This window comes from Glossina fuscipes, unplaced genomic scaffold (assembly GCF_014805625.2).
Source record: "Glossina fuscipes isolate IAEA_lab_2018 unplaced genomic scaffold, Yale_Gfus_2 126, whole genome shotgun sequence".
NCBI classification, from domain to species: domain Eukaryota; kingdom Metazoa; phylum Arthropoda; class Insecta; order Diptera; family Glossinidae; genus Glossina; species Glossina fuscipes.
This window is the reverse complement of record NW_023998469.1, coordinates 1-24,190: the sequence shown is the minus strand read 5'-3', so window position 1 is coordinate 24,190 and position 24,190 is coordinate 1. Positions and strand designations below refer to the sequence as shown.

The following is a 24,190-nucleotide window of genomic DNA, read 5'->3' as shown; positions in this document are numbered from 1 at the left end:
GCATTAGCGTGGTTCCATATCCATTTTCGAAACAACATTCGAAATGAGTTCGAGCACTTCATTGTATTTTCCACACAAAATTTACTTTCTCTTGACTCTTTGATCTACTTTTTTCGATAGCAAAAAACCGCCCCAGCACACGAAGACACGTTTAACCTTTATATCTGTCAAAAAAAATTAAAAACGCAAAATGACTGAAGCGAAATTGGCGAAGTCAACCTTTTTTGAAACACACCCTCATCAATTGATGCGAAAAGCTTACTTCGAAACAGGAAAAAATGTCAGATCAAATTCCATATCAGGTGAATAAATTGCTTTTCCTGACTTTTTCCAAGTTTTTACTTAAAAATTTCCACCAAATCTTTGGCAAAATTGAGTTCTCTTCCAACGAGTCGTGCACCTTTCATAAATATTAACAGTTTACTGACCCGTCGTCTGTTAATATTCTTTTCAGCGCTAAAGCTTATCGACCGATCGCCTACTAATACTTTTTTTGGACAACATTAAATCGAAACTGAGCCGAAGCTCCGAAGACCGATCCATAAAGTGTTAAATAATAAATTGCGCAGCATAGCAAGACTTATACTATGAAGTTTGTGCAACCACTTTTTGATTTTGCGCATATCGTTGTGCTCCGTACCCGACACTGTCCACCAGGTTTCTTTAGGAATCGTACAAGGGTCATAAGCGGATGTTTTTGAAACGCAGAAACCTGCTGCAGGTCTTTTGCAAGTTTTTCATAGAAAAGATCGTCATCCGAAAATCTCGCGACATATTTGCCATGATAAATTATTAGGGTGCACGAAGCTTAAAGGGATTTCACACCCCGTCTTGAACCCATTACATTTCCTCTTGGTAGAAAACAAGAAAAGTACATAAATAATTTTTTTGTTTTATAAAATAATGAACAAACACGATAGCATAATACCCCTCCCTCCGCGCCTGAGTGACAGATCGGGCTCCAATTCTACGCACCTATTTAATGCCCTTTTACTGAATAAGGGCAAAAAGTGTTGTGAGGACATATTCTCTTTGTATCTTTTAAATGCGAAATTCCCGATACTATCTGCTTACAATTCTTCTGTACCTTTACTGTATAAGGACAGACTAAAGGATTTTCAACAATGTTTTGTTATTGCTTTCTTTTTTTTTTTTTTTTGTTCATTTAAATATATTCCCTTGTTTGTTGTTAACAGATTAATTCCAAACGATGCATATATACGCAAAAGAGCAATGACTAAAAAAGCTATTCTCGTCTTAAATGAATCTTAGATATCCTACGATTCTAATATATGTTTGCCAACTGCAAGGGAAATTAAGAAGTTCATCGGGATGAGGATGCTACTCTAAATGAAATCTAAATGCCTGGGAACGTTTTCTGCAGAAAAGTGCTATTTTCAGTAGACTCCAGACTATGTGTTGTTATCGACAAGTTGTGTTTAAAGAAAAATTTCTTACGGACTTCGGAAATAGAGTGCTGAGAAAAACGATCGGATTTAACACTTCGCTGACCGACTGGTCGCTCACATATTCTACTTGGCACCGGCTCTGCACACGGAAAATAAAGACGTTCATAGTTTTTATTGCGTAGACGTGCTTTGGCCGGCTTAGGCCATTTTCAAATTCCTTTACAAAAGTGTTTACCACAGATAAGACACAATTGAGCAGACGGACCGATGGACAGGTGAACAGATGGATATGCTTAGGTGCATTCAGAATTTGAAATTGGCCAGGAACTTATGTTTTTTATGGCTGGATAGGCGCGTTCAGTTTTTCATACTTTTGTACAGGTATTATGTTCAAATTTTTGTTTTTGTTTTGTTTTATTTGCTACAATTTATAATTAATAAAGAAAAAATGAATTTTTTATTCCCTTGGAAAACCGGAAGTGTTCTCGGTGTTACGTGGTACAGTAGGCGGGTCCTTCGTCCGATTTAGACTATTTTAAATACCAATTTGCGTAAGATAGCCTCGTTTTGCGGCCAGGATAATGTTTACAACAGAAGGGCGTGCTTAAATCGATTCAGATTCTTTTATAATTTCAGAATCCATGACTCGAGAAATCAATTACGAAGTATTTGTGTTATTAAAGAAGAAGAACATTTCTTTGTCAATCGCTACCGTGATTGATCTTCTTGTACTTCGTCGTTGTACTTTGTCGTCCTCTTGAAATAAGCGCTTTTTTACAAAATGAAGCCGATGAGGACTTATTTCTAAAGCTATTATATCAATGCATTCGCTTTATATGCTTGCAATGTGAACAAAAACTATCTTTGTTCTAAATTTTTTCTTTTTCAAATTTTAAATTTCCAAACAAAGCGACATCGACGTTAACTCAATAAAGGCGCAGCATTTATCGATTGTAAGTAATTAGTGGTTTCATACGATTTTGTGGGCGGTTGCTTGGATATCATGGTTGCATTTATCTTCTTTGCTTAATTTCCTAACCTTCCAATGACAGAATTTTTAGAAAAAAAAGGCGGGAAATCAATTAACAGAAAAAGCAAATAAAAGATTTAAAAAAGATTTGAAAGCATTATAGTTGGACAAGGCCGACCGTCAAATCGTCTAGACCATTTGACGGAATTTTTCTTTTATTTTCTTAATGGAATAACAAAAATTTTACTTTGACTTTATGGCAGCCTTTATATCGGATGGTTGCCACGATGTGGACCGATCCCTCCAAACTTAACAGAGTTAATTTTCTGGTCAAAGATCTTTTTATTGGTTACCTACCGCTACCCACTAAGGTGAGAATAATAAAATTTAGACTGTGTTGCCATATGAAAGCCTTACATGCGGTGGAATATAGAAAGTGAACATATATGGTCCAGATGTAAAACAATTAACTTTTATATCAAAGGATCAATTTTTATCATTTTATCGGCCAATTTTTATCATTACAAAATTCTTGCTTTCTTCAATATTAGAAAGTATAAAAATTCTTTTTTATTATCACGATAATGGGTGTAAAAGATTCGATGACGACTGAATATAGCTTTCCTACTTGTATCAATTTAAAAGATTTACTTTTTATCGAAAAGATACCCGGAGGTGGCTTATTAACTTATCGCATTTACACAATTTAGCTTATAATGGATACTAAGACTCGCCGATTTTTGTCGAAAAATTTTGAAAATTGCAGTTTTTTTTTCATAAAACAAAATTTTCAAAATAAGGCGTTATATGGCAAATGGTCGCGGAAACGGTTTGACTCAAAATATTTTCAGTAAATTTCGCCCACGTCAGCATATTAAATCCTTTAAAAAGCCTCAACGCATAGACATCAGACAGATGGAAAGTATAATCTAGCTTAAGATATCTTGGATATGCCGTAGATCCGCACAAACTTAACATACTTTTAACCATTAGAGCGGCGTGTAGGACATAAAAATAAAAAAATTATTTGGTGGGGTTGAGGTGCGGTTTGTCTGCGCGATATGTGAAAATTTAAATGGCGACAGTATGTTAACACTATCATCAGGTTTAGGTAAGACAACAAGAGTGAAGCGGAATTATCAAAAATAAAATAAAAAAACTTTTCCAGTTTCGCTAAAATTCATTTCCAAAACAAGTGAAACAATGAATAAAAGAGAAAAAAGATTTTCTACCAATGCTCAACGAATGAAAGTGGAAATGACTTCAATTACACTACAATTATTTTTCCTTTGAATACGTTTAAGTAGCTAAGTGTTTTTCTTCGAGCTTTTTAACCGTAGTTTTATTACTTATAACTTTTAATTTGATTTAAACCAACTCTTTAACTCTATTGAGGCGGCTTCAATGAAACTCTGAGTCGGATGATTTTACTACTCGTTCTTTAAGCCTTTCATTGCCTATATATATATATATATATATATATATATATGTACATGTGTGTGTGTGTATGTGTATCTACATCCAGTTATTCGTGCGTTTGACATCTTTTTTTCGTTTGTGCAAATTGTTCTTGTATTTCTATGGAAATCCTTGATACGGTATTATGGCTACTTGAGTAGAGGCTGAAGTGCACTTGTGAAGAGAACAACCGTTACATAGAGAACGAGAAGCAGCACTTTGCTGTAGGAAAATTGGCAATTTTACAAAATCAATACCAGACGCCATTTTAACGCTAACACCACACGCCAACCACTTTACGTTTGATATTCAATTCAAACAAAGCATCGCTTTTAGAACTATGTACAACTAACTACGTATAACAAATTTTTGTTATATTAATGTCAGTCAAACTTTACCTAGACATGTTATCCACAAATAGAAAAGAAAAACTTTATTCGCTATAAGAAAATTCTTGTGTACTCTACACCACATACATTTATGTGAATCACAGATCTATGGCATTTTGCGGAAAATAAGCATCGTTCACATCAATTGGATCAATTTCAGTCCAAACATTATAACAATCGATCCAGCAACATTTGTTTGATTCATTGAGAGCTTGTTCGACTATTTCTCTTGGGACTTATGAATCCAAATGTCAGTTATATATTGATGATATCCGTATGAAAGGCCATATATGACACATACGAATAGATTTACTGTCATATTGACATTTTTTTCCCCGACCGTGAAAGTTTGAAGAAATGTGAACAATAGATACATCTGATGTGTTGCCATTTTGCTACGATTCTGAAAGTAATATAGTATTACATAGGTCAAAAGCCCGCAAGGAAGAGTTATTTCTGTCCTGATTTAGAACGTTGGGCGAACGCTATTGACGGCTTAATGGTGAGTCGTGTTTCACTATAATTTTCACCTGTTTTATATCAATTATCTGTGGGTGATGCGTCTCATTCTCCTCACTTACGAGGAGCTGTGAATGGCGTTTTACTCACTCTTTATGCTATTGGCAATGGGCAGGTTCGTTGATTCCTTTGTCTATTCTTCCATTAGCCTATTATTCCGAAAGAGTGCAGAAAAATGTCAAAACCATAAAATGTTTGGCCGCCATTTAAAGCGGCCCATAAAGCGACGTTGATGCATGCTCAGAGTCCACAAACCATTGTTGACGAAAATGTTATGGACGCTTTTCGGTTTACCTTCGAATTTTGCTTTACCTTCGATTTCACACTTTGCCGATTCTTTTACATGCGTGAGAAAATTAATCATCCCACAGACTACAATGCTATTATTGACACATGTCTTTAGAAGTCACAAACGTAATGACAAACTCAAAATAATCGAACCTGCTAATCGTGCTTCGAATAATGTGTAACGAGAGTAAAGCATTGTATTTCATAACGATCAAGCTGTTAAGGTAGCGATTAAATATTTTAATAATATTTCTCTTACCACCTAATGCCTGATAAATTTATCGCTGAATCTTTAAGATAACAAGCCGAAGTGATTTACTAATTCTCTTCCTTATTTTTAAACAGTGAACAGTAGAATTTTATTTTGAATTTTCATTTGAATATATAACGCATATCGCTTATTCACTTCATTGTGCAACCGTTTGTACACATTCGTCTACTAAAAGTTATATTTAAGCAAGTGTGCATGTATGTGCGTAGTCGAATGTCCTCTTCAGTTGTTATACACACAATTGCATAGTTTCTGTTCAATGTATGAAAGTAAATGTCAACCGTTGATGAAGCAGGGGTGATGAACCTTTGTAGCGCACATATATGAAAACAATTTCAACCGAAGCTAAGTAGTCTTGAAATTTTAATGAGTTTTTCATGCAAAAATTTTTTACAAGTTTGCGCTGGAAATGCTAAATGCCACAAACTTTGAAAGTATATATATACACATATATATATATACATATATATGAAACAAAATTCGAAGTAAAATTATTAAAAACTTAGTTTCTATTCAGATTTAATTGTACCGAAGGCAGATAAAACCCCTTCAGGAGTAAACCTCATCCCATATACCTGTTTAGACCTGTCCTTTTACTTATTTGTAACTTTGTAATTGATTGTGGATTAATTCTGAGATTAATTTGCTCAATCGATTTTCAAATTTGATCTAATGAACAAATTTAAAAAGAAAATAAAATTTGGGACCCAATGTCAAATCCTAAACGCGGTACGAAGACCTTAATAGAAGAAAAATAAAAAGTTTTCAAGGTTTTTATTCATTCCGAACGAATTCTATAGGGCTTAATACTGCGTTAGAGAGACTATGTTGGTTAATTCAAGAATAATCCTTTAAAAGAGACTGATAGTCGTCGCTTTTTACGGGGCCATCGCTATACACATTTTAAAAATGAGTTAAGCTATAAAAATTCAAACGGAATATATCTTTAACGCTGACAATATCCGCCGCCATGATTAAGCATTTTAATGCCCAGTAGCTGGTACAAATGTCTATGCATATTCTTCCTTTATTTTCCAAAAAAAAACGAAAATGTTCGAAACGCAATTGGAACGACTTTTTTTTTATCAATCTTTCTATTTTATCCGAGTAAATTTGCTAGTAAATTGAGACGTATTATGAATCAAACTGTTGAGTGTTTTTAACTGCTTCTTAATTCCTAAAAACAGAATTTATTTAAGTAGTTTTGTAACTTTCGATTTCAATCTACAACGTTTAGAAGTACAACAACATATAGAAGGGAAATTCCAAGGTTTATAGACTAGTCAAATATATTTTGTATTCTATGTGCTGGCCTTTCGCTCCTACCTTAGAGAAACCTACGAAATTAGTATATCTTCCATCCTCTGTCGTGAATGTAACAAGTTAAAAAGTATTTCAAAATTTTTAGTATTCTATTCGATGTGTAAATTTTTTGGGTGTCATTAAAGTAAACCCGAAAAGATCCCAATATATTAAAACTTAGATAAGAATACTTTAAGTCTTAAAATTCTGACCACATCTACATAAAGAAAGCGAAGTATATGTTTCGATCTTTACGAAATAATGGGTAATCAATATGTATACTTTCATAAACACATTTTTGCATATTACGAAGGCAAAGAAACTCTTAACTATACCCATATTTTTCGTTCGTGTATTTTAACAAAGAAAATAGTAGAAGGTACCTTAATCAGCATCTCAGAAAACATGCAAGAAATTTCAGTTCTAATTTTTTTTCTTTTTTGTTTTTAAGTTTCCAGACATTTTCCAAAACGTATCTTGAAAAAATTATATTAACATAATAATATCATCACTCACAATATTAACTTTAACACATTTTCAGCTGTTGTTACTCTTTGCGCTGCATACGAAGTATTAATCAGCTGTCTAAACTCAATCAAAAATAAGCTTCAACTCTTAATTAATTTCTTCCATTTTAAATATGGGAAAAAAAATTTTAATGGTTTGCTTAGGTTAATAAAAATTAATAAAAATCTTAAAATAAAAAAATATTTTGAAAAGTGTGATTCATTATTTACTTACAGGTAATATTTGCCGCTCGCCTATCGCTGAAGCGGTAATGAAACAGGCACTTGAATACGAACAGCTTCATCATGAATGGACGGTCGATAGTGCTGGCTTAGGAGGGTGGCACTCAGGTTTATTACCTGATAATCGAGCTCTCAGTGTTTTGGAACAAAACGGCATCGTTTATGCAAACCGCGCGCGTATTATCACAGTAGATGATTTCAAAGAATGCGATTATATCTTCGGCATGGATAATAGTAATGTAGCAGAACTTAAAAGACTAGCACCCGAAAATTCGAAGGCTAAAGTTAAGTTATTGGGCGATTTCGGTTTGGAAGAAAGCAATAAAATTATCGAAGATCCTTATTATGTGAGTAAAAAAACTAAGAAAATGCACTTGTTGATTTTTTCTATAATTATGTGTTATGTTATTGTTTTTAGCTTGTTGGGGAAGAACCTTTCGTTAAGGTATATAACCAATGCGTATTGGCATGCAGAGCATTTGCAGAACGTTTGAAAAAAGAAAAAACGAACACGGTTTCATAATTAATATTTTTAAATTGTTTTTTATACATTTTAAATTGGATATTAATAAATAGAATTTACGCGGAATGGTTTATGGAAAACAGCTGTTTGCGCATATTTCATAAAAAGTAAGAGAATGAAAGTGCGTTCTCTTTCAGAAAACTTTTCTGAGCTGTATTTTTCCGTAGCGTCTCTACACACAATTCTACTTTGTCAACCGAATCCTACCTTTTTTCCCATTGTAAAAGCTATTATCAAATATCAGCTGATCCATTCTTAAAAATTTTCTCATGTAAATGGAATTTTGTGATTTTATTAAGGAAAATGATTCAAAGAAAAAATTTAAAAAAAAATGTTAGGAAGGTGGTTTGTTGCGATAAACAGACCCCACTTAACATAACTTTGTGCTGCATCATTGTCTATTGATATGCGTCTGTAAAGCTGTCGTTTTCCTGAGATTGTTCAAAGTAATGTTTGAGAGCTAGAAATTACAAGTAAAGGCGATTGGGATTGTGTTTACTGTCTAGATGAACGGTTTTTAACCCTCATGTTATGCTCGGTATGGATGAGAAATAAAACATAATTATATATATTTTATATATGTGTTCCTACTTTCTTCTTTTAGGTCACTGGAAAGTAAGCAGATGTTCTCCAGCTCAGATCCCAAGTTCTCGAACGGGCTACTATGCAGTGAAGAGCTATTTTTTTACCTAAGTCTTGAAGGCATGCCCGAATATGTCGCCGCTCATTCGAGCTTAGCATAGATAGGACGTAAACAGCCACCCCTGCTGGCATTGAAGTCTGAGTATCGTCCAGAAGCGAATTGGTTTTGTTACATGTGAAAACCTATACAAAAAGTCAAAAACGTAGCAGGAATAATGTAAATGTTCTCGGATTTTGCAGTTACACTTATCGACAATTTTTAAGGAATTAAAAGAATTTTTAAATTCTAAATAAATTATTTTTATATTTATTAAATTTAAAAAAAAATTTTGTTACTTAGCGATTTAACTTAATATAAAAAAAAACGACTTAAATTTAACCGGTGATTGTGAGTTCGTCACGAAAAAATATCAGCTTTTCTACGGGCAGTTTGCTGTGATACATTTTCGATAAGGATTTGGTCTTGTGCAGGACTGCGGTTCAGGCAACTGGCCTAAAAGCCTATTTGGCAAATTAGCTTATGTTGTAAAAAGGAAAAGGAACGTATTAGTAACAGACAAGCTAATATTTCGACCAGGTGAAGCGTGCGCCATAAAGAACTGTTCTGAGACAAATCAGATTTTTGTTGAAGGTTTTTTACTTTTTATTAATGAATATTATATTAATGTATTATAAATGAATATTATTAATGAATATTGATAACTTTGTGGTGCAAGTAGTGATTCAGAGAAAACTACTTTTTTTTTAATTTTTAAAAGCTACATATATTTAATATAAACTAAGTTCTATTAGAAAGCTTTTCGAATTATTAATGTTTGGCTTGAGACGAAGCTGGGATACCGCCTTTTAAGGTAAAGGTATAAAAGTTATCACATTCGTTAGCGCTGAAATCTGCAGACTAAGTTTTATTCAATTCATCAGGAGGGCGCCTTGCAAAATTTCTAAAGATTTGTTTTGAGTTTCTTAACAATTTAAAAGCGAAAAAAGGTATACATAGATATACATTCGCTGTATGTGGTCGAGGGTTCCAAAGCAAAGTACCGCTATATTTTTAATTGTTTCAGATGGAATAATAAACTTAGTGCACATATAAATTGTAGGGTAAGAAAGTTAACTAGAAAATCAGTACGCCCCTCACTTCTACAAATAGGCTAAAGATTCTTTCAAAATCAGCTGTATATCAGAAATGAATTCTCGGATTTTTAGAAAAACATCTTCTCTTTAATATTTCAAACAAAATTTCAATGGCTAAAAAGATATTAATGGTTTGTTTGGGTAAGTAAATAATTTGCCTAAAATGATATTACAATTGTTTTATTATTATTTGTACTCCGTTGTGTAAGGTAATACGTGTCGATCACCAATTGCCGAGGCGGTTATGTTAGAAATCTTGAAAAAAGCTGGTCTTAGCGAAAATTGGCACGTGGATAGTGCCGCAATAGCCGATTGGAATGTCAATTGTCCTCCTGAACCAAGAGCTTTAAGGACCATGGCGAAGCACGGTCTCTCCTACTCAAATCAAGGTATCTAATTTGCCGGCCTTGCCCGCCTATAACGTTCAAGTTTTATTTCAACTTTTCAGGCAGACAAATTCAAGAAGTGGATTTTCAAGAATTCGATTATATTTTTGGTATGGATAAGAGTAATGTAAATCATTTGGAACGTTTAGCTCCAAAAAATTGTAAAGCCAAAATACTATTACTTGGCGATTTTGGTTTGCCGAAAAATGAACGCATAATCATTGATCCTTATTTTGTGAGCAACGTCTGACAATTTAAATACGGACATGAAATTTTTAATTTTCTTCTTTCACAGGATCACGATGATGCTGGCTTTGAGAAAGCCTATCAGCAAAGTGTAATTGCATGTGAAGCATTTCTCAAAAATGTTTTATTTAAAAAATAACATCCCTGAGTGTATATTCTTATTATTCAGTATGAAAATACCGATCAATTCAGAACAATTTTGTAACTATGTCCACTGAACAACAAGGCTGTGATATGATCGAGTGTAAGTTTTAATATACTAAGGTAACGTTACGAAGAATGAAGTATCACGGAAGGCTGATGGACTTTTCTTAATGTATTTGTATTAAAATCAGCTTAAAGTTTCTATCAATGTCCATTAGTATTTGCACTTACTTTACTATATGTATATATATATATATATATATATATATATATGTATACAAGCAACGTTTAGAATATGTGTTTGTAATCACTACATGTATATATATTTAATAATTTACAATAAAGTTGGGAGATAAGATTTCCGTTGCATACAAAAAAAAAACGATTTACAATTATCAGAGGAAAATTACGATTTTCAAAGGTACAAAGGAATATCGTGACTCGAACAAGCTTAATTCTCTTGGACCTGTTGCTCTACCCAGTCCAAACATATAACAACATGCACAGGTTATAATTCTCTTTCTGACTAACTTGCTGACTAAGACTTAAAAGCTTCAGTTATTTGGATCAGAAATACTTAGTAGAAATCCATGAACACGTTAACAAGTACGTGTACTGATAAACTTATCTACAACGGTCTATTTTTGACAATAATCAATCTAGACTTTCTAGACTTTATGGGATTTCTGAAGCTTCTTTCTGGATGCTCTAAACGTTTTGACAAAAGTGTGAAATTGTAATGCCCTAATATTAGGCACGCGTAGTTGATTTTTTCTCATTTTTGTAATTTTTGAAAACATTTTATGACGTCAGGCTACGTCGTAATACGGGCGTGTTCTTTGACTGAATTCGATCAATTTCAATCAAGACAGCTCAATGTTTAAGACGACAAGGATGTATGCCATAGAAATTACACAAACAGGCAGACTGACAGTCGAACGGAGAGGGAAACAAGCTTCCTTATGGTTGCTGCAAACGTTTCACAATTCCTGCCTCTTTCTCATCCGCTCATGTGTATTGTATAAGTGACACTACAGCATTGAAAATTTAAAAATGTAACAAATATGAATTTATTTATTTATTTATTTATTGTGGACATTTTTTAATTTTTTCTATTGTTGTTCTTCTTAGTTCTCTCATTAATTCAAGTTATACCATTTTGCCCTCTACAATATGCTCTTATGTGCTTCACTTTTTGCGCCTGAGCTAGCTTTTCCTTCTTTCACTAATTTCGTCTGCACTAGCAACTTCATTAGTATCATCCAAGGAAGAGTCGATTTCACATAAAAATACATCTGATTTTGGTTACAATACAACTTCATGCGTTTATTTCTTATAAAAATACATCTGATTCATTTTTAGAAGCCAATTGATTCGTTACGAACAGCACAGGATCCTCGATTCTCTCCATAAGTGTTAATTTGGAAATTTCTTCGCCATCATTAGCATTTAATACTAGTATAGGAGAGGGGAATTCAAGCCAACTGCAACAACATTTTCTTCATACAACGATGGACTAGCATCTACACACTTATGTAATTTTCCTGACCAGACAAGTTTAAATAACTTTCGATTGAATGGTAATGTCGCTGAAAATGTTGGCACTTGCATCCGCCTCTCATCTAAGCTACTTAAGAATTTCGTGATATCATTTATTAACACTATTTGTCATAACGGATTTTGTAATTGTGTAATTATTATTACCAACGATCACCTGATCGGATGTATCTGTACAAAAATAAGAAAAAATCGCTTAAGCCCGCTCAATATTTTAAAATATTCATATATAATTTTTTATTTAAGATAAAGATATTGTAGGTAGAAAAATTTCGGACATAGCCGAATATAATTTTCTTACTTGTCATCCCTTATTATAAATTCAAAAGTTTGCGCTGTTACGTGGTTCGTGCAATTACCTGCAAAACTGATAAAATTTTTTAATATTTCATTAAAAATTAAACATTGATTTTCATGTCAGTTGCGGGCATTTTACGGAATTAATTTGAAAATTTTTAATATTTCGATTGAATTTGTAATCTTGGCATAAAAATTAAAAAAAAAAATATTAGCTTTAATTAAAACTTTATAAATTCTATTTGTTGTGTTTGTTCTGTAAAAGGACAAAACTAAAGCCATGAAAAGTATGAATATACTTTTCGTTTGCCTGGGTAAGTATTTGCAATAAAGATTCGTTCTCGAATTCACATCAAGAAGCTATAATTTTTCAAAGGCAACACTTGTCGTTCACCAATGGCCGAAGCCATTACGCGAGATCTATGCGAAGAATTGGAACTTAACTGGGTAATCGATAGTGCTGGTCTTCGCTCCTGGAACGTAGGTCGCCGTCCGGATGAAAGATGTCTTAAAATCTTGGAAGAAAATGGCTTATCGACTAAGCATTACGGGCGCATGGTAAAAGAAAAACCTTATTTTATAAATATTGTCTTGTAAAACATAATATTAAATCTTGGCCACTCGTTAGGTTAACTTGGATGACTTTCGGAATTTCGATTACATTGTTTGCATGGACGAAACGAATGCTAGTGAATTGCAAGCTATGTCTGAAATGGTTGGCAGGAAGTGCAAAGCACGGATCGAGCAATTGACCTCTTATTTACATGATGATGGTGAAGAAATGATAAAAGATCCATTCTTTGTAAGCAGCAAAAATAGTCGGAAATCAATTTGATATATATATATATTTATTGTTCTTTTTCTTCTTCTTTTTATTTTAGACGCGGGGACTCAATGGTTTTCGTTGCGCTTTCAATCAAATCTCTCGCTGTTGTCGTACCTTTATAAAGCAGGTCCAACATCGTGAAAATCATGGCTTTAGTTTGCCTTTAGGACAGAATTAGTAAAAAATTCCCGCCACCCCTTTAAGAGGTGTTTTATTATACTGTTCCGTTGTTTGGTAAAAACGCAGACGTTTTTTTTTTTTTTTTTTTTAGATTCAAATTTTAAGTACAATTTATTCAGAACTTTATAAATATTATCAAAATGCCAATTTTTTTTTAATTACATTTGTTTTCCGTATTGTCAGTAAATGTCAAATCACATAATTCGTTTTTCTCGCAAGTTATTCTCCTTCTTTCAAGATTTCCTTTATGAATTCATTCCATTTTTCCTTTAATAGGGTTTCAGCTTGCGTCCTCTCTTGGTCGGTTAGCTGGGCATATTTTATGGTATTCTCGACTAATCGTTTAAGAGTCTTAAGGCCGGCTTGATAAGGACTCAAACTCATAATAGCGTAGTAATAATCAGGGTTTAAGCCATCTAAATCCATGAAACCGGGTGAATCGTTGCCTAAAACTATTGGTACGTTTTCTGACATTAATATGGCACCGGGATGATTTCTTAGATCCTTAACGAAACCATTTATCTGATTCGATACTGGGCTAAGTTCGACTGCAATGTCTTTGTCTTTCACATCCCTCATCAGAAGTGGATGTTTTGCCAAAGCGTAACCTTGACCAATGCGTGTAGTGTTAAGTAACAAGGCATCCACTAAATTCTCATCAGTCGAACCAAGTCGGTCTTTTAAAGAGATTAAAAAAAATAATCTCACATTGCTTGATATTGTAATTAATAATATACTTACTGGTCTCTCCGGCTTGAAGGAAAGGTTTTGAACCATCTTTCGTGGCACTTATAAAGTCATCAGCAAATAACTGCAAGGGAAGTCCTTTATCCTCCCAGCCAACAAAATCAATACCAATTATAGTGTTCGGGAATTTGGAACTGTATTTTAAACGACAATCAACAGTTGCAGTTTACTTTTTCATATAAGTCACTGTTTAATAGATTTGTAACTCTGGTTCCATCCAAAAAACTGTACCTGACACACTCAAGAAAATGAAGTTTTCGTCTTGATTAGGGCAACATTTCTTGGTCCGTTCAGTCGCACACCCGTCTCTCCGTAGCGTATAGCAAGAACATCTAAAATCTCAGTGCAAAGGTCTCCTTTGGTTGTCTATTAAAAATTATACCTTAATGGTATAGAGTATAGTTTTTACATGGAAGTTCTTATGTAACACCTTGAAGAAAGCCGTAAGGTTTTCTGTCTACCTGCCGGCTATATTATGCATAACAGATTTAACCGAGATTTTAAATTCCTCAAAACCCCTTCAACCCTTCGCTGTTTTTACATGTTTCCACTTGAAAAGTGATTTACGAATCATTCCACGTCTGTTCGGACACTCTTCTCACATGCTACCAAATACTTCCAAGAGCATGCGTTCAAATAAATGAGAGATAAAACAAATGTAAATCATCATCAATTGATAAGCAATAGCTGGATCTACGGAACTCAAAGCTCGGTGGTCAGAAAAGATATGTCGACTTCTCACACATTCTTAAAAACCTTTGGGTGCTCGAAAATGGTTTTTTCAACCCAAAATCGTACTTACCGCAGGTTTTTATACAACTCAAACTTTTTACGTATTTCGTCTTGCTCCCCATGGCGGAGTATTGCAAAAATTATTTTAAGTCCTACGAAATCGGGGTGAGTTGTTTTAAAATCATTCACCACATTTTCTATTTCTTTGACCACGTCATCCAAAGTGTACTTTTTACTGGTATCGTCATATAGCTAAGAATTGAACCAAAAACACATCAAACACGTGCTAAGAGAGCTTTTCAAATTATCTGACCTCAGAGTATTTTACGCGTACTTCAGTGTACAGGACATTGTCGTTGTACAACTTTTCAAGAAATTGCCGATAATGAGCCTTAAATATTGGTAAATAATTTAAAGCATCATCAATTCCGTCAAACATATCACACAGCTCGTTAAATGCTGCCTCGCTTGAATTAAAAGTCTCTGCAAAAAGTTAATATATAATGTAAGTTAGGTGTAGAGTTTAAATTAATGAATGATAGGCTTTGCTATTTTCTTTTACCTTCAGGTGTTGGGGTGTACAAATTAAACCACTCCTCTTTAGCTTCGCCTTTAGCGACCTGCATGAGTTCGGATTTACAGCCCTCGAATTGCTTACGGAATGTTAATAGTTGGACATCATGTTCGTTCTTACACTTTCTGAGATTTTCGTTATTTAAAATATTATTCAATATCCATTTTGAGGAAATAGCGCCGGGCGTATGAACACTCAATAAAGCTCCTTTAGGCATTTTTCGAATCAACTGATAGATTTTACTTTCTTCCAATAAAGGCTTGGCTTTGTAGTAATGCATGCCTGGCAAATTTTTTTCGGGAATTTTAAACCCGTTGCGTAATTCCGTTTGTTTAAGTTTCAAAAATATTTGATCGGCCTTTTCTTCATCGCCTTGCAATGTCATATCATAACCGAGACGAAGTTTATCTTCATCTTGTATAATTTTATTGCGCTCAGCTAATTATTAAAAATTAAAAGAAAAGAATAGCAATTAAAAACAAGTAAAAACGAACTATCTTTGGCCGCAGCCAATTATTACCCCGCACCGCCGTACAGTTATTCATATAACGACTTTTTAAAACACGACGTTATATGGGAAGTGGCTGAGAAAGTGATACTGGAAAACAATACGGACAGACTGACATATTATGCGATCGCTATTACAAACGGTGGGGTGGAGATGATCTCAAGTCCTGTGTGTTGCAAACATCCGCGCATACTTATATATCTTTATATTACAAGTGGCTTATGGTATGAAAAATAAGGGAACGCTTTTAATTAAAAATCGTCGTGATATTTACCTTGATAAGCTGTGTTCACTTCCGCCAATGATGGCAACAGAAATGCAAGTATTATCGAAAGAGCTGACAGTATAAAGAAATTCATTTTTAAAAGTTACAGCACAGCTCAAGTATGGCTTGATTAACTGATAGTCACATTGGATTTATAGCCTTTTATATAATCTTGATGGATATGGTCAAATTTCGTGTAGGAGTTTTTTTTTTTTTTTTGCTTTCTTGCTTAGCGAATAAAATATAAAACACTTGAGCAAATATTTGCAAGCAAATTATTTGCTAACTTTGTAAAGTAAAATGTTGAAACTTGCCCATCAATTGAGTTACGAGGGTGTATGATTCATCTGCAAACATGTGAAACTATTGAAAGAAAAGTTTTAAAACGATACTGCTGGTATATTTTTTGTTGGTTGAATTTGTTCTTTCAAGCCTTAAGTCTTTTATTGTCGTCCTTTCCGCTTTTTGAGTTCATTTTTCTTCTTCCATTTATCGGCTTTCGTATCTTGCTTTGCGTGCAACTCTCTATCCTTGTCTCCTTCCATTTTATCTTACAATTTCTCCCACATCTATTCTAATTTATTTCTTTTCTTATTTAATTAACGAGTCGATATGCGATTATTGACTTAGTGTCAAGAGATGAAGAAGCCGTCTATCAATAAGTAAACATTTTCGTATTAACCTTTTTCATGAATTTTTTCCAGGGACTGCAGTAGTTTTAAATTCCAAAGTCTAAGTAAGTGATATATATATATATTACACACTAAAAATTAGGAAAAGTTTTAGCCGAAATCAAGCTAACATCATGTCCCGCATAGAATTTCTTTTAATGCTTTCATGTAGACTTTTTCTTTTTCTACTTTCTGTGCGATATCACGAGCATGCGGCGACTTTGATGCTATCTTCTGCATTGGCCAGAGAAAGGAAGCTTACTTTACGGGAATTTCACTGTAGCTGGTCGTGATTGGCCTATTTTCAGTAGCGTGTGTAAAAGGGAACTATAAGGGCACTATATAAACCTTCGCGACAGTAACCCAGGTTAAATAACGTGGCGGACGTGTAACGAGCAAAATTAGAAAGAATTTAGTCACGAAAATGTAAAAGGCCTTTACACACCAAATCTAACCCAAACAAGGAGATTTGTGTTCACATTGAGCCTTTTTAACGTATTTCAGCGAATTTTCGGTTGTAGGTTTGCTGAATAGCAAAAGGGGAAGAAGAAATGAAGTGAAAACATTGTAGTCGGGCTAGGCCACCTTTTGGACATCACACATCACGTTATCTTTACTCAAAATTACATCCCTGTGAACGCAAAGGGTTACTTTTCATAGGATTCGTGGCGCCCAAGGGGCTCAAAACTTGGTGTTACGTTTTTAAAATTCACCGCAGTTAATTTTTATAGCAAATTACTTGTATGGGTCAATTTTCATCATACCATAATAAAGCTTCCAATTTTGTGCCCTAAAAAACCAAAAATTTCGTAAAAATCCTTACGCAGAGTGCGATCCAAAAATGGGTGTGGGTGGTGTAACTTTGGTATAGGCGATTTCTTAACTTATTATTATGGGTTAAGTTTTATCAAAACATGTTAAAGTTTACACTTTCCTGCCCTAAAAAATAAAAATTGTCAAGATAATCCTTATAAGGGCTAGGTTTCAAAAAATAAGGCCAAAATTATCCAAATTTGGTACACTCCATTTTTTTCATCTTAAATTACTATTATGATCTGATTTTGATCATAAAGCATCAGACTTTTTGTCATATGAATTTCAGTTTTCGTTATGTGAGAGGGGATTCAAAAAATAGCCCGACCCGGAATAAAGTTTCACACTAATTTAGAATGCCGAAGTATTCCTACTTGGTGTCGTTTGTCAAATTCAAAATTACAAGTTTTTCCATACAATAACTTTTCAAAATAGGGCGTTATAAGGAGCATTTTCGAAAAAATGGACAGATCCAAACCAATTTCAATACCGTTCGTCCTCGAATCAAAAAACGTCAGTGTACTAAATTTTACCAAACTATCTTAAAAATTTGCGACTACTGGCTGGAACAGTGGGCAGACATTAGACGGACAGACAGACAGACTTAGCTCGATTCAATGTCTTTCTTAAGCCCTTCTGCGTGTGACATAAGTCCGCGCAGATTAATATACCTTACAGCGCAAGTGGTATATCGTACATATATATATATATATATAAGTAATAAAATTATATTCGGTTTGGCTATCATCGTTATTCCATAAAAGGCTGAAATTGGAAGCAGATTGAAAAAAGGAAAAATACACATTTGCATATTCCATAATATTGGGTGGGTGGGGCCGACTTTTCCCATTTTCGTAAAATAACTTTGTTGAAATTAATATCATGTATCTGTCGTAGCTTATGAGCAACGAGCAAAAGCCATGCAAAGCGAGTCGGGATATGGTCCAGTTAATTGCACGTGTTCGTTCATTATGTTTAGCTTCCACTTAGGTTGTATTGTGACAAGGATTTTTTAAAGAAAAATGGACAAAAATATTAAACTGTAAATGTGCGTAATTGCGAACCTTTGCTTTTAACTAAATAAAGAAGGAACGAACAAATACAAGCAGAATGCTTTATAGTGACGCTGTCAACGCAAACTTAAGCAAAAATGTTAAATGGATGCGACAATTATTGTTGGTCTATGGCTTCTTATGCGCAATACTCTCAGGTTATTGCTTTGGCAATTCAACGGAATATCATGGTTTTGACAATACTCAGCCAGAATCTAATGAATTCGTATTAAAACGTTATTCAATAGAAAATGATAATCCGGAATATTTTATAAAAACAAATCAATGCCTTATACCATATGTAGATTATTTATCGCCGGAAGTGTTGAAATTTTATTAGCCCGAATACACAACGGGAAGAACAACTTTTAATAAAAATATTATACAGCCATGAAGCAAATCATTATGTTCTTCATATTAATGTGAAAGGTGCACAGCAATACAGTCCTTCAAAGGATTTAACAATGCAAGAGAATGAAGTGCAATGTTGCTACGAGCGAATATTTTACTGAGCTTTAAATTAATTTCACATATCACTTTATTTCTATAGTTTAATTCCAATATTTTCCCCAAAATTATATCGTACCGTCAACTGTTGATAGCCTGTTGGTTACTTGCAAATTAAAATTAATGGAAAAAACAATAGAGCAAAAAAGCGCTTTTTTTCTGGTTCAAGTCAGAAAACGTCCTAAACTACGCTATCTTTTAAATACTAGAGAAAAAATACGCCCTCCTCTATATTTATGGATCATTGATAGTCTATCACGGATGAATTTTCGACGTACTATGCCGGAGACTTTCAACTACCTAAAGGAGAAGAAATGGTTTGAACTACGAGGCTATAATAAGGTACGCTGTTCTTGTAAACTTTCGAATATTTAAAGTGTTCCACAGTGCGGCTATGAGGGACCACATGTTTCGCGTATTATTTAATAAAGTTCTCTTAATTACGCCAAAGATCCGATATTGACTAGTGCACGTTGCACTTTAATCCAAAATTTTGTAGTCTTTGATATCCACAATAGCAGATCTTTACAATTTAAGAAAAAAAAGTACATTTTCCTTTGGCCAATGTGGGACTTCCATTACTGAAGGCAACTACGTTAACATCGCAATCGTTTAAAACTTGTTGTATGGCATTTTGTTAGGAGAGTTATGTGGGCCGGGGGAAATACTGTTAGTGAGTTACTTAAAAGTTAGCTGGTGTTAGATGAACTACCAATTGCAGCCTCCAAGTGTATAAACAACTCGTTACCGGTTCCTTTAAATCTGTGAGCGGTAAATGGGTTTGTTAAACACTAATTTCTCTACTTTTATATATGATTTTGTGAGAAATAAGTAAATCTTAGTTGTTAGATCCTTTGATTATAATGTGACAAGTTGTGATCATGAATTTTCAAAATTGAGTTTTCCAAGTTTTTGTGATAATTGGTAAGATTGATAGGATTATTGGTAGAAATATATTCACATATTTGCTCAATTGACTATGGTTTTGGTTTTCCACGCCACCTCCGATCATAATGAACGTCAATTTTTCTTCTTTTTTTCGATCGAAATCTAGAATTATTTCACATCCGCGGATCTACAAATAGTTTCACAATTCATTACCAATATGAAATCTCTTGCTTTTTAAAGCGAATCTTAAGATCCGATCATTTTAGATGAACATATGTAAACTATTATGGTATTAGAGTCTCGCTGTTCGTAAAGTTTCCTTTCGTTTTTTTCTGGATCGAAATGAAAAACGATTTTTTTGTAGCAAATAAATGAACGGTCGAATTCGATAAATGTAATCTCTCAGCGATCATCGATCTTACGAGTCGTTATTCGTCAGTTTGCATCAGTTAATCCCTTTACTTTGTTTTTATCTGAGCATCTAGGCCATAAAATTGTGCAAACCAGTTTTGGTTTTCGATAATAAAAAACTAATATGTACCGGATTTTGTTGACTTCGACTTTCCATAGCTGGCTCAAATGACAACTTGGCTGTGAAAAAAGGCATTTAGATTTAATGTCCGACTTGCCTTTCCGAACAACCTAATATTTGAAATAACAGCAAAAAAATATAATATCTTAAAAATGTTAATCATTACTCGTTTAATCCAAAGATGGCGTCTCACAAAGATGGGTTAAAACCCTTGTTAAGAAGAAAGCTCTCTTTCTTAGAGTAAATTTCACGTACTAAAGCAAATATAGCAAATAAATTGCGATTTTTCGTTAATTAGCGAACGCAGATACAGTAAACTATTTTCTTTTCTTGATACGACTCGAGGGCGGCCCTGGTCAAAAAGGAGCGAAAAAAAGGAAAGGCAGGTGGATGCAGCCTATGTCAAGTGTGTACACAACAAGCCACTTGCCTTTACTGATTGTGAGTACACAATACAGCTACAACCAAGGCAATCTCTTATCACATGAAGTTTTGAACCAGCGAATACAAATATGGGCGCGATTCTTGGTTGTTCGGCTACTCTTGTTTCTCGTGTTTTAAAATAACTGTATAAAGCGTTAGCGGAAAAACACTCCCAATCATCCAATTGGCATGTTCGACGATACCAACATCTTATTATGATGCTTTGTTTTTCTCTAAAAACGAATTTTGTAGAAATAATTCGATAAAATGAACTCTCATTGAATTTTTCTTGATTTTTTAAGCTTGCGATCTAGATTGAGATAACGGACGAATGCTATTCAAAATCGTTCGAATCGGTTCACTTTTTCCACCACTCATCATATAAGACCCTATTCTGAGAAGTCGATGTATGGAAAAATAATTTTAATTTTCAAAATTTCTCGGCAGAAGTGGCAAAGGAGTAGTATGTCGGCATTCTAAATTGGTATCAAAACTTTGGAGCGGCTGTGGCAATTTTTCAGCCTACTCTTAAATAACGAACTCTGAAATTCATACAACAAAAAGGTATAATTTTTAATGTTTCACGATGAAAATTATATTACAACAGAATTTTTAACATAAAAAAAATTAACTGAAGACTTACTCTTGTACTGCATTAGGTTGTGTTTTCGGCCCGCTTCCCTATAAATACGCACATGAAAAATATGCCTTTGTATAGAAAAAAGTTATAACTTTTGTGTTCTATAATAGTAATAAGAGTTTTGTTAGATGATGTGGTGTAGGGTATTTAATGGGCGGCCTTGCCCGACTATAATGTTCTTACTTGTTATTAAATAATTTTAAATGATTTTACAGGTCGGTTTGGCTATAATAGCAAACATAAAATGCCAGCCACCATAATGGATAACCATACGAAAAATATTGAAAAAGTCTCGGTTGCTGAAAAATGTTATCCTACCTACGGCTTGGCTAATAGCGGCACAGCTGGCACTAGAGACGGCAAAGAAGATGACGATGCTAATGCCGTTGCATTTCCAGCTTCTGGAAAGGAAAGAAGTTTTATAGTGAACACGTGTCTGGTGGAATATCATTCAAGAGGACGGTGGAATTGTCCCTGAGAGTTTGGAAGAAAATGAATCGAAACAAATATTTAATGAGGCAAAAGTACAAACGGCTGCAGCCACCGCGTTGGCTTCAGCAGCAGTGAAGGCAGTTTGGCGGCTTTAGAAAAACGTAACATTAAATTAAATCCTTGGTTGCGTTTCTGGTAGAGACCCAAATGAAAAAATTGGAAATAAAACTACGGCACTTTGAAGAACAGCAAGCCGAAATTTAAAATTTAATTGTCGAACCTATAAATTTATTTTGGCCACGATTTCGGTACAGGCACGCCCCTTCTACTCCATCTCCTGGACAGGTAGGATTCACTATCTAGAGTAAACTTTATCATTTTCTTACTAACAGGTCTTATATTGCTTCTAAAAATGTGGGTGGATATGGTGGTAAGATTGGCGATCTGACCTGGGCTCCTTTAATGCCAGAGTCATGGAATATATTACAAGGTGTTTTGGCGTCTGAAAGACAAATTTGAATGGGCTTCGGAAATCATTAAGCGTCAAGACAATATAGGAATGGCTAATATACCGCTGAATAATTGTTACACTGAATACGAGGTTAAAGTTCAGGCTTTTAACCGAGTCGGTGAAGGACCAGAAAGTGAAGTAGTGCTTTTATACCAACCCGAAAACATGCCTCTAGTAGCTCCTCAAAAACCGAAATCTCACGCTTTCAACTCGACTGCTTTCATTGTGATGGTAGACGATTTAAATAATTATATTACTGTACTAAGTGCCCGTTCGTTTTCATTTTACTTTCAATTGTAGCAATGCATTCATTTTTATATAAATTATGTGTCCAATTGGGAGCATAGCTCTTCAAAAATGATGCAAGACTTTCTCAACTCTTTAACTGAGGCATATATGCGGCAACTGTATAGAGAAAATAATACTTAAGAAGGTTGTCTGTTAAAACTTTTCGCTATTATCTTACTTCGAATTTCTTATGCTCTTTATGTTCTCCGTCATATCCAAGAGTATATTGTCTTCCGCTGGTGCAGGATAAATTTCGGAATATTTACAGCATGGCCCAGTACTTTAAAAGGCAAGTGTTCCTTATCGACTAGGAAAAAAGAAAAACCCTGGGTATAATTTTTATTCAATTTTAATGACAAGTTTTTGACTTCGACTTTGCAAAGAAAACGGCATTTGTCCTGTTGTTTGCAAAACTTTGCAGCGCCTCAATATCCGGCACCAGTCTCTCGCCTTTTTCCGCTTCCTCCCTTCCTGGGTTTACGACAGTTTCAATGCGTCGATTCTTCCTTCTTTGTTCTGCCGCCAATAATAGGAGCTCCTGATTGCGTACGACCGATTTCGATTTATCTATAAATTCGTTGATATTTCGCCAGCGTATACAGCCTTTATCAATAAATTCTGGAACAGATAAATATTAATAAAAATAAAAATAAAGATGTCGGCGCTCCTGAGAAATGAGAATCCTAAAAAAGAAAAAAAATTAAAATAAGCACAAATTTTTTCATTTTCACATTTTGTTTTATTTCCGTACCACTATCAATGGAAGGATGGCAATACTTTTTAATTCTGCCAGTTTTTTTTAATAACTATGTGTTTTCACATATACAATGAAAGAAGATAACGGTTTCTGCAAATTAGCAGAAATTTTGCAGGCGCAAACGCGCATTTCTTTCATTTATTCGATCATTTCAATTTTGACCGCGTGTAAAGTAAGATCGCCACATAAAAATCAATTGAATTTAAAATATTAAATATTCTAGAAAAATTTAGAGAAAATTAAAGAAAAATGGCATCAGTAAATGATAATAATCAGGTAAGAAGTGAAAAAGTTTTTTTTTAAACATTTTACGGTATGATCACAATTAAATGAAGAGGCTTTATTAAAGTCTTAGGAATGTACTTAATGGAAAGCGTGAAAAACGTGATGAATTCTCCCAACAAGTGAAAGAAAGATATTTGGAGGAGAGAGAAACGATCCTAAGTTAGAACAAAATTGATTATATTATTACTAGATCAGTATTAAAGAGGTTTCCATGAATTTCTTCACATTCGTTCATTTTTATGTAAATTGATTTTTTTTTTGGAATAGAAAACTTG

At 34.0% G+C, this 24,190-nt stretch overlaps 4 protein-coding genes across 5 annotated transcripts; 3 read left to right on the top strand and 1 right to left on the bottom strand.

Moving 5' to 3' along the window:
• Positions 1–7,010: 7,010 nt before the first annotated feature.
• Positions 7,011–7,989, top strand: LOC119640709 (low molecular weight phosphotyrosine protein phosphatase 1-like). Of its 2 annotated transcripts, XM_038038900.1 has the most exons (4): positions 7,011–7,078; positions 7,148–7,277; positions 7,350–7,702; positions 7,774–7,989. In XM_038038900.1, the coding sequence occupies exons 2-4, from the start codon at positions 7,247–7,249 to the stop codon at positions 7,876–7,878; spliced, it is 489 nt and encodes a 162-aa protein (XP_037894828.1). In that variant the 5' UTR covers positions 7,011–7,078; positions 7,148–7,246; the 3' UTR covers positions 7,879–7,989. The 2 variants fall into 2 exon arrangements, with proteins under 2 accessions (XP_037894828.1, XP_037894827.1); XM_038038899.1 differs by lacking the exon at positions 7,011–7,078 and having other exon boundaries at positions 7,099–7,277.
• Positions 7,990–9,677: 1,688 nt separating this feature from the next.
• On the top strand, positions 9,678–10,678 carry LOC119640708 (low molecular weight phosphotyrosine protein phosphatase 1-like). The gene is made up of 4 exons (XM_038038898.1): positions 9,678–9,795; positions 9,864–10,043; positions 10,103–10,275; positions 10,336–10,678. Exons 1-4 carry the CDS (start codon positions 9,765–9,767, stop codon positions 10,423–10,425), a joined length of 474 nt encoding a protein of 157 aa, XP_037894826.1. The 5' UTR covers positions 9,678–9,764; the 3' UTR covers positions 10,426–10,678.
• LOC119640707 (low molecular weight phosphotyrosine protein phosphatase-like) lies at positions 10,494–13,288 on the top strand. The gene is made up of 4 exons (XM_038038897.1): positions 10,494–10,530; positions 12,661–12,842; positions 12,913–13,086; positions 13,166–13,288. The coding sequence occupies exons 1-4, from the start codon at positions 10,494–10,496 to the stop codon at positions 13,286–13,288; spliced, it is 516 nt and encodes a 171-aa protein (XP_037894825.1).
• A 42-nt stretch (positions 13,289–13,330) lies between these two features.
• On the bottom strand, positions 13,331–16,236 carry LOC119640713 (adenosine deaminase 2-like). The gene is made up of 6 exons (XM_038038911.1): positions 16,126–16,236; positions 15,332–15,781; positions 15,083–15,252; positions 14,840–15,021; positions 14,032–14,171; positions 13,331–13,967 (listed from the first exon to the last, which is right to left on the bottom strand). The coding sequence occupies exons 1-6, from the start codon at positions 16,208–16,210 to the stop codon at positions 13,510–13,512; spliced, it is 1,485 nt and encodes a 494-aa protein (XP_037894839.1). The 5' UTR covers positions 16,211–16,236; the 3' UTR covers positions 13,331–13,509.
• Between the last annotated feature and the right edge of the window lie 7,954 nt (positions 16,237–24,190).